The 10311-nt window shown below is 52.8% G+C and overlaps 1 protein-coding gene across 1 annotated transcript; it reads right to left on the minus strand.

Annotated features, from left to right (window-relative positions):
- Positions 1-128: 128 nt before the first annotated feature.
- On the minus strand, positions 129-6584 carry GRPEL1 (GrpE like 1, mitochondrial). The gene is made up of 4 exons (XM_039838242.1): positions 6429-6584; positions 3838-4000; positions 2461-2542; positions 129-1150 (listed from the first exon to the last, which is right to left on the minus strand). The coding sequence occupies exons 1-4, from the start codon at positions 6527-6529 to the stop codon at positions 804-806; spliced, it is 693 nt and encodes a 230-aa protein (XP_039694176.1). The 5' UTR covers positions 6530-6584; the 3' UTR covers positions 129-803.
- Positions 6585-10311: the final 3727 nt, after the last annotated feature.

The following is a 10311-nucleotide window of genomic DNA, read 5'->3' on the forward strand; positions in this document are numbered from 1 at the left end:
ACATCAGGGCTTTAATCCTCTTAATTAAATTTAAAAGTTAAACATTAACATTTAAAACTGACCAATCATGCAGTCCTCAGATTTTGAGAAAGTCTGTCTTACTAGAGAAAATACTTTCAAGTCATCGGTAACTAGTTGCATATAATATTTAATCATTTCTACAGATAGGTGAACAAAACGGGGCAAAAGTAACTGATTCTGTCAGATTTGGTAACTGTGGTGAGAATTGTTAGGGATGTCTGCTTGTTTCGCACCGCCAAAGGAAAGCCAGAAGCCGGCCCCTTAGCAGCTGGCTGGTGACCCTCAGTGAAGCCGCACGTTCTTCAGCAAGGGCAGTTTTCCTCAGCAAGAAAAATGGTTACGCTCTTGCCTCCCCTTTGCTGGCTCAAGTGCAGGGGGCTGAGCGCCCCAGAGCTTGCGGGTTAGTGAGAAGCAGGACACACAGCGGACTGGCCGCCAGCGAGCCAAACAGCAGGTCCCCGCAGACCATTTATTCATTCAAAACATCTAGATGTCACCGGAGTTTGAGCAGATACAGCGTCATTCATAATATTCTAGGGTCCAGTCGCGTCCCATCGGCCTGTCTTGTGAGTGTGTGGAACCATCAGGCGTGTATTAACCAACAGCCTCCCGAATCAGCTTGGGAACGCAGCTGCGCAGGCGGCTTAGCCTGTGTCGCCGCCGCCGAGCTCCCAGCGGGCTGGGCAAGCTCAGTACTCACAGGAGGGCGGGCAAACCAGCCTGGCATGAGTCACCGCCAGTGTTTACCAGGGACACCCCCCACCCCGACCCACTGCAGGCAGCTAGGCTTCCTTCACCACCCCCACCAGGGCGGGCCTCAGGGTGCGCCCATGCAGCTTGTACCCCACTTTGCTAACTAGCGCCACCGTGCCCGGCTCTTTCCCCTCGACTGGTGTGTGGAACAAGGCCTCGTGCTCATACGGGTCGAACTTGGCCCCCACCGGGTCAAGCCTGAGTAAGCCGTGCTTGGTGAAGACCTTTTGGACCTGCACTTGGGTCATCACGAGCCCCTCGTAGAGGTTCTTCAGGTGAGGGTTCTCGTCTTTAATCTCCTCTTTTGGGACACTCTGTGTTGCCTTCTCTAGAATGTCCGCGACCTCTAGCAAGTCCTTGCAGAAGCTCTGAATGCCTAAATGGAGTTAAAGAAGAATACCGTTTGCATTCTTATTGAGGAGCAGGCAACTCAAAATTGTAGGCCCTGTTAATCACTCACCTATCCTAGATTTCAAACGCTTGATTGGAAAAAACATCAACAAAAAGTTTTTGGGGGTTTAGATGAGTTAATTAGCCATGAAGACTGGCAGCTAAAAATGTGCAGAACCACCTCACCATCCATCCTGCTCCAGACCCCCTGGGGGACTGCACACTCCAACAGCATGTCACCCCACACACAGTAGGGCCACCACCGGAAGTGGGCAGGAGCTAAAGGGCACAGAGCCTGGGGCCGTGTCCCTGGCTATTACTTAGCGCTGTGTGATCGCGGTCACCCTCTCTGGGGACTGGCTCGTCCAGTTATAACATAACTGGTAGGATCATAACAGCACCTACCACACAGCATAGTTAAGAGGACAGGAGTCGTGTGTGCTCACAACCCCGAGAACGCTGCGCACTCGGTACAGGTGCCACTACTGGCACCATGGGGTAGAAAAGTCACGAAGACACAGCCCAAGCCCTCACCTGAACCTGCATCAACCTTCATCTAATAGAAGATAAAACATGAGAATTCTCTCCAAATTCATGGCACTGTATTACATAAAAACTCTGTGGTTTCAAAAGAATGTTTCCAATGCTGAACGGAAGTCAGGGCTGATGAGGGTGCTCCAGCTGGCATGTGCTCCCACCCGGGCCCCTAACAGGGCAGCAAGTGCTCTGTGAGCCTGAGGCTCTTCACGTACAATGCAGGTGAAGCCTGACGGGCAGCTCCCCAAAGACTCAAATGGCAGCTCGGGCTTAGTAACAGATAGGCCTAGACGGGGAGCACCAGCCTCAGCGCCGGTGACACTACTTATGAGCTTCGTGAGGGGTGGCAGGTCATTTCAGCTTCACTGATCTCACGTAAAGTGGGGAGGACAGTAACAACACAGGTGACAACACAGACGGCTTTTAGATCTTCAGCGGTGTCGATGTTATTGCTGGTAGAGCTAAGGGAATGGACGTCAGAGGCCGACCTGCTCGAATGCTCTGCAGGGTCACACCAGGATCTCCGCGGGGAAGAGCAGCTAGTCCCCTCCTCACGGAAGGAGCTGCGGTTCACAGTGTCAACGCCCCAACTGGACTTTACTGCCGACCCCCTCTCAGATGCGGAAGGGGTGCAGCCTCGGGCTCCCCGCCTCCCACCCTGGCTGTTCTTGCTGTTCCTCGCCCACATCCACACCCAACCCCCTTGTTTTCCTGACCCCATGTTTTCCCAGGTCCATATCATATAATGTTTAAAGTTACCATATAATTTTGCTTCCTCCACCAATTTTTGGGTCCTCTGCCGCAAGTTCTCAGTATCTGCCAAAGCTCGCTTATATTTTTCCTAAAAAATAAAAATTTACATGAATAAAGTATGGAACAAATTCATAGGAAAGCAAATCTGCTATCGCAAGGCCAAGTCAAAACACAAATGACATCTATTACTACGTTTGAGGTTTTGGGCTACAGACACGCAGCTTAACAGGTAGAAATTCCAACGAGTGGGGAGTAAGATATCAGGGTGACATGTATTTACGTGGTTCTCAAAGCCATTCTTAGTAGTGTACAGCTGTGGAAAGAACGAGAAAAAGCCACTTTCTTGCGGTTCTGATGGCCTTGTCACCCCACCAGGAAGGACCACACACTTCCTCAGCAGACTTTCCAACTCGAGGGAACCCTAGCGCCCTGGTCGGGCTGACCCGCCGCGGTCCCCACAGCCTGAGGAAGTTTAGAACCACACACCGGGGTGGGCAGTGCAGGCCTCAGCCCATCGGAGAGATGAAACCTTTGGTATTTTTACCGTTGCCCAGACGTGGCTCGGTACAACATTTATGCAATATCCGAGCCCTGGCCTCTTCCTCAGCCTCGCCGCTCCCCCTGTGATCTCCCTCATCTCCTGAGCATTTCGGTTTTTAATGGGGACTAAGTCACTGTGGGGGGCCTCTACGCTCCCTCCGGCTTCAGTCGTCAGGCAGCCCCAGCGCAGTGGTCTAGAGCAGGGGGTCCGAGGCTCAGACCCCGGCTCTGGCGCTAGGAAGCTCGGTGACCTTGGGAGGTCTGCCCGACCTTTCGGTGCCTCAGTTCCCTCATCTGTAAACAGGGATGTTAACAGTCGGCGCGCAGGGTGCTGAGGGTTCACACACATCAGCGTGTTAGAACAGCGTCGGTGACACGTGTCTGACACCCTCACTGTCGAGCCCTTGAACTGGATGTGCACCGCCTCCGGGATTTGACCCGGAGTGGGAACCCGCATCACTCGTAGCTGAGGAACCAACCGCTGCCTCACCCACGACCGCACCCGTGGCCCCGGTCCTCACGCTTCCCCGAGACCCAGCTGACACAGCCACCCCGAGCGTGCTTTGTCTGTGAAGACCATTTTAAGTCTGAATCCATTGTTTCCTATGTAGCCTGTCAGGATGGTCCTCGTGACAGAACCAGAGCCACACAGCATTTGGCTTCTAGTCTCTTCTTTAGCAGTACCTTCCTGCAGGACCCAGCCAGAGTCCTTCGACAAACGACTGAACTAGTCTGGCTTCGGCTTCTGCTGTCGGTCAATCTGGAGGTTGGCCAGATGTCCCCCCGAGAACCTGACTGGAGGTCAGCAGACTACCCTTCCCACAGAGCGGTGGGCGGCCTTACCACAGTCTCCTTCAGCTGCTCTTCCAACTTGACCTTCTCGTCCACGAGCACCTTCTCCGTGGCGGCAGTGTCTGTCTTCTGTTCATTCTGACTGGTGTCGTCCTCCAGGTTCTGGCCATTGTTCTTCTGTTTCATAGCTGTGCACAGCAGCCGAGGGGAGGGCCTGAAGAAAGCCCACGAGTTAGACACTTAAAATTTTTTTCTTTTTTTTTCTTGCTTCTTAACGTCAGATGTATGATTTGAGATTTGAGGTAATTTTAAACTATTTGCTCTCGACTTATTGGGAAAGAAAAGATTTATCTTGGGTCTAGTAAAGGCAAACCGTGTATGATGTAATAGAAGCTATTTATTTACAGGAAGTCGTCTGCGATGCATGCCTAAGCTAACGTGCTGGTGTACCAAGTCTACAGGACTGACCTCTCCCTTCTGTCCTAAACACCGCCTTCTGAGGTGTGGCCCTCCAGACCCCACGCCCTGGAAGAGTAGCTACTGTCAGAGGTGACGACAAAGACTAACAGGGCAGAGTTCCTGCCCACAGGGTACTTACCGCTGTGCAAAAGAGATCCCTGTACACACATATGTGGGTTTGAAAGAGAACCACGTGCTTTGGGAGGCTCAGAGAATAGTTCCAGCTTTGGAAAAATGGAAGGCCACGAAAGGCTTTGTGCAGAGCAGCTCTGATGGATAAGTGAGGGTTACAAATAAGGAGTTGGACAGGACGAGACAGACCCACTTCGGGAAGAGGGTCTTGCCTTGGACAAAGGCGTGGAGGTAGGGAAGCAGAGGTGTGTATGGGGGATGACAAAGGGCTCCGAAACTAATCCTGGTAGTGACTTAAGATATTATCCAATCTGACTCCCACATGGAAAAGGTTAAGTGATAAGCGCAAGGCCATAAAGCCATTAATAAATGATTGAATAGTCTTAGAACCCAGATTTCTTCACCAGGACCAGTGGAGTGCCTCTTAATTACATCACAGTCCAATGTGAAAATAAACTGTCTCGACAAATAGGAAAGCTATCAGTGAACAGAATAAACGTACAAGGACGTTTCTGCCAGCACTGAGTTTGATAAGCTGGAAACAGATGCTCATCAGAAGAGACATGGCTGAATTAATGGCTGTTTCCACAATGTGAATACTGCGCAGCAAGAAATGCAACCTAGGGAAACACACAAAACGTGACCCCATTTGTGTAGACACAAACTAGAAATCCTGTGCATGTATGTGGGGTCTTAGGCCTGCGCAGAGGAATGGAAGGACCCCTTAGTCTTACTATGGGGGGTAGGGAGCAATAATTTTTGAATTGTTATTTTTGTGATTTAAAAAAGCTAATAATCTAAAAGCCAAGTGTACAGTTGTGAAGCCTGTTTTATTTTCTAGCTCTGACCTCTGGGTGTGACAGTCACCGCCTTTCTGGAGGTCAGCTCTGCTCTGCAGCCCTACCTACACCTGCAGCACAGCCGGCAGCGGTTTGGGGGGCAGTGCCATGGCCGTGGCTGCAAAAGGGCTGAGTCCGAGCCCACGCTGGTTTACAGAGAGGGAAACTGAGTCTTGGAGCGGTGAGATACTCTAAGAGCTATGGCTATAATTCAGCTTTCTTGATTTCCCCATTTGAGTCTCCACAAAACCAGTTCTCAAGAGACAGAAATTAATGCTGACTGGCTATCTCTTTCCTAGCCATTAATCACTCGAGGAAAACACCTTTTCACTCAAGTATGACAGGTGGCTTCACTGCTCTTTTGTTCCCATATTTTTTATGTCATTAGGCTGGCACTCACACCTTGAGCCCCTTTCACTGTAATCTTCACCTCCGTCTCCTGCCTGGGCTCTCCACCATGTGAGCGAGCTCCTCGAGGAAAAACCAGATTTGCTCTGCCCAGCTTCTGCCCCACGTTTGGCTCAAAGCCGCTTCTCTATTAAGTAACTTCATCTGGACAGTTCCTCCAACACAGAAGATGCCAAGTACTTGCCAAACTAACTTACGAGGTAGGACTTTCAAAAAGGAGCCGCCGGTTAAAAAGAAAAAAGAGAGGAAAATACAAGGTGAGGGCACTGACTCCTGACCCCTCACTGTGGAGTCACTGGTCTGCCCAAATAAACTCCCCACGGCGGGACAGGCTCCGGTGCCCTTCTGACCTAAGACTCGGGAAAAGGCGGAGGTGGAGAAGGAATTCGGCCCGCGTGGGAAAGCCCGTGAACTGCCGACGGAAGCCTCGGTTTCACAAAACTTCCCGGGCGCGCCCGGTGGGGATCCACCCTGGCGCTGCCCGGGCACGCGCGCCCGGTTCTGCTGACGACCCAGCCCCGGTGTCTGCGGCCCCGAGGGGGTGGCGGCCCTGTGCCCGCGCGCACGCGCGTGGGGGCTGTACCCGGGCCCGGGGACACGCCGGCGGGGGTCAGCGCGGGCCTCGGGCACACGGGGGGCACGGTGCCTTCCACTCCATGCCCACCAGGAGAACAGTGCTAGGGAGCCGGGCCGCAGGGCTGCCCCCGGCGGGTGTCAGTGGCCCACGACGCCCCGCTCCCGGGCCTGACCCCTACCCCTCAGACCGCGCCCCACCTCAGCCCGGGGCAGCTAGGCGCCCCTTACCTAAGCGACAACGCCAAAGCGGGGAGGCTGCGCCGCGCGAGCCTCACACACTGAGCCGCCATGATTGCCGCCAGGGCTGGCACACTGCACGTACCGGGCATGCGCGGAGGCCGCTGGCCCGCCTCCTCATGGGCCAAGCCACTCGCGCAGACTCTGTGCCTGCTTCCCCGCCCAACTGCTTGCTCGTAGCCAATCCGCGACCGCTGCTCTTCTGATGGACGGGCAATAGTCACCAATAATGTGGGTCACGGCGGGTGGGCGGGGTTTGAGGGCTCCGGAGCCCCAGGAGATGAAGAGGGGAAAGTTGAAGGAAACAGTGGGAGGAGACTCTCCGTGGGTGGGGCGAGGTCAAGGGAAAACCAATGGGGAGGAAGCACGGGGGGGCGGGGCGGGGCGGGCTCCGGAAGTGCGCAAGTTCCCGGCCGGCGCGACCCACCACCTCGCTTTCTGGCTGCCCTTTGCTTTAGTGATCAGTGTGGACCTCGGACGGGCGTTTGTGCTGTTCTCCTGTGTTGTTCTCCAGCTCCTGGCATGGTGCCGGGCACACAGCGCTCAGTGTTGGTTAGATGCAAATAGGTTAAGGGCAAAAGCACCTCAACATGCACCTTCAAGGTGCGTTAGAAACAACGGTTAAAATAGCGGTTTGGGAGGCTCCACCCCCTCCTGCTGTTGCTGGGAGGCGGTGAAGGAGAGGGAGCAGGAACCAGGCGCGGTGGTTAGAGGGCTCCATAGCTCTCTGTGAGTTTTATTAAAACAAAAACTAGGAAGCAGACGTGACAGCGGTAGCAGCGTTGACATGGGGCGATTGGGTGTATGTTGGTTTTCTTTGCACTTTTCTACCACCTTCAGTTTTCTCAAAATAAGAACAGCACCTGGGAAAACTTCGGGGACACAGCTAAAGCGCATAAACCCAGCGTTTCCATTAATCTGACGGAGGTCAGTGCTACTGTATATGTGCCACGAGGAAGCCGAGGTGCGGGAAGAGAAGGTGCTGCTTGTTTTCATATCCCTTAGCTCCGATGAGGCCCCCAGGAGCTCCAGCCTGGCTCCCGCTTCAGTACTGCTTGGCCTGCGGTCTCTCTCTGCCAAGATCCCAGGGCTGGAGCCCGTGGTCTCCCAAGTGTAGCACTGCCTGTTTGTCGCATTTGTGACAAGACCTATTATTTTGCTTGGCTCCTGTTAAAGCATGTGCCAGGCCCTTTGCCACCGGCAGGAGAGGAAGCAAACAATCAAACCCAGATGTGGGATGTTCTGTGGAGAAAAAGACCTGGTTTGTCAATTGATTAAGGGCCTGGGAGAAAAAAAAAAAAAGATTAGGATTGTTTGAGGATAAAAGGGCTTAAAAGATACAATTGTATGGCATAGGTGGACCTCATTTGGATCCCGTAGAACAAACCAAATAAAAAAGACATTTGTGAGATGGTGGGGAAATTTGAATAGAAACCGTATTAGATACTAATGAGTTATTGCTGCTTTTCTTAGGAAGAGATAATGTCCTGGTGTTTAGGTAAAAGTGTTCTAATTGTTTGGAGATGCAAATGGAAGTATTTACAGTAAATTGCCAGTGTCTGTAATTTGCTTTATAAATACTCCGGTAAAAAGGAAAAATGAGGGTAGGAGAAGCTCAAGTGGCAATATGTTGATAATGGTTCAAACCAGATGATGAATCCTGTGGGAGTTAGGATACTTTCTTTTGTACACGTTTGAAATTTTCCGTAATAAAGTTTAAAACAATATGTTATGTTTCTCTTTAGCTGTGACCTTGGGTAGGTCACTAGCTCTCAGACTTGATCTGCTCAACTGTAAAACCGGGGTCATATTTATTGTGAGATTTAAAAGAGATACAAATATTCATTTCCTAACTCTTCCTGAGGCTCAGAAGAAATCAGATGGGCATCTGCGGTAAACAGCCCATGGTGCAGCATGGGGAATCAGCAGAGAGTTGCAGCCGCCGTGTCCCGAGACAGGCAAGCACTGGCGTCATTGCCTCGCTGGGCACACTGAACCACGGGCCAGTCAGTCCAAGCCAGCCAGGAAGCCAACCCTGGATGGGTGGATCCTATCCAGAAACGATGAGATTTTCCTAAACAAAGGTCTGCCTGTGCTGCCACCTTGTGGCCACATTGGGCACTGTTCCAAGAGGAGCTGGGACTAGGAGTAGAGGTGTCTGTCATTTTGCCACTGCTCTTGGCAGCCTGCTCAGGTAGTTCTCTGAGGTCTGGAACTTACTTCATTACCTCAGTGCAAGTCATCTCCACGTGGAGATGAAGCTGCCTGTATGAGAATCTCCAAACCTGGATCTATACTTGGATCGGGATTGGCCAGCGGAATGCACTTATGGCAAAGGGCGTGGGTGGCCTGGGTCGGGGGTTGGTGCATGAGGAGCAAGCTAGATGGCACATGGTGGCCCCAACAAGGATGGGGGTGGCGTTTAAGAAGAAAATTCGCTCAGGAGAAGGTCGTACAGATGGCTTGACAGCATGTCAGCAGTGGATGGGTGTGATACTTAGAACAGCCGAGTGCTAGCGGGTGCCAGGCTCTGTGCAGATGTCCCCTCGTGGATCAGCCTGCACTGCAGTGATGAGGGGGCAGGGACCAGCCAGGTTAGGTAACTTGCTCAAGGTCATACAGACAGAAAAAGACAAGTTTTTTGTTTTTCCTAACTAGTCCCAGCTTCCACGTGACTGTTGGGGCGGGAGCCAGAACTCATGTCCGTCCGTCTATTCCAGAGTGTTGGCTGCTGCCACAAGCTGTGTTGTTATTCTTGCTCAGCAAGGGCATGGATTTTTATCTTTTTATTCAACTCCAAAATAAGTTAAAAAAAAACAAACGTGGGTGTGACAGGTGCAAGAGACAGGATTCTAAAGAGGGGCCCATGGGCCCAGGGTACCTACCCGCCGGTTATTCAAATGCTTGTCTAGGTGCTGCTGTGAGGGGCTTTGCAGATGTAATGAAAGCCCCACACCACTGACCTTAACGGGGATTGCCTGGTGGACTTGACCTTGGCGAGCCCCTCAAAAGCAGCGTTTCCTCCAGCAGGCGAAGTCGGAGAACTTCGACACATGTGGCAGACTCAGGCCACCATGGGTCACATGAGAAGGGGTGTGGGCAGCCTCTAGAAGCAGGGAGCAGCCCCCAGCTGACCGCCAGCAAGGGCACGAGGACCTCAGACCTGCTGTCGCAAGGAGCTGGACTCCCCTGCAACGCCACGAGCCACCAGACAGTAGCCCAGCCTGCCGCCACCTTGATTTTGTGAGACCCCAAGAGAGAGAACCCAGCCTGGGCACTGAGCCTCGTGGTAACCCTGTGAGGCGGGCGTGACTTGTATGCTCTCCGTTCTGTTTTATTGTCAGTTTGGCTCATAATGGATTAGTTACAACCTGGCTTCCACTCCCATCTCGTGGCTCATTCTTGGCCTACTTTTGTTTGTCTGTTTTGGGGCTACAGGGGACCCCCCTGAACCTACCACCCCAGGAAAGGTTCTCAGCTGGAGAGACCTCCCAGGAAGAGGGACCTGACAACTCAGCAGCAAATCCCACTGCCACTCCTCCCTAGACACGGGCTCCAAACCAAAAAGGATGCTCTTGGAGAGAAAATGCCACCAGGAGGGGCCGCAGACATTCGAGTTGAAATTGCTCTGCCATAGAGTCCTGTCAGCCACCTGGGGACCAAGGAAACACTGCATCCATTCACGGCCGTTTCCCTGAGCGCCTTGGAAGCACAGCTGTGGACACCAGGTGGCCCAGGCGCCCACCCGCCATGGGCACAGTCATGTCTCCCCACAGCGGTGGCACAAGGGTGGCCTTGAGTCGCCTGAAGGACAGGGAAGGAGAGAGGAGGCGGCAAACTCCTTGAGAAGAGCGTCTTATAAAGCTGTGGCCAC

Source organism: Pteropus medius, unplaced genomic scaffold (assembly GCF_902729225.1).
Source record: "Pteropus medius unplaced genomic scaffold, Ma_sr-lr_union100, whole genome shotgun sequence".
In the NCBI taxonomy this organism is placed as follows: domain Eukaryota; kingdom Metazoa; phylum Chordata; class Mammalia; order Chiroptera; family Pteropodidae; genus Pteropus; species Pteropus medius.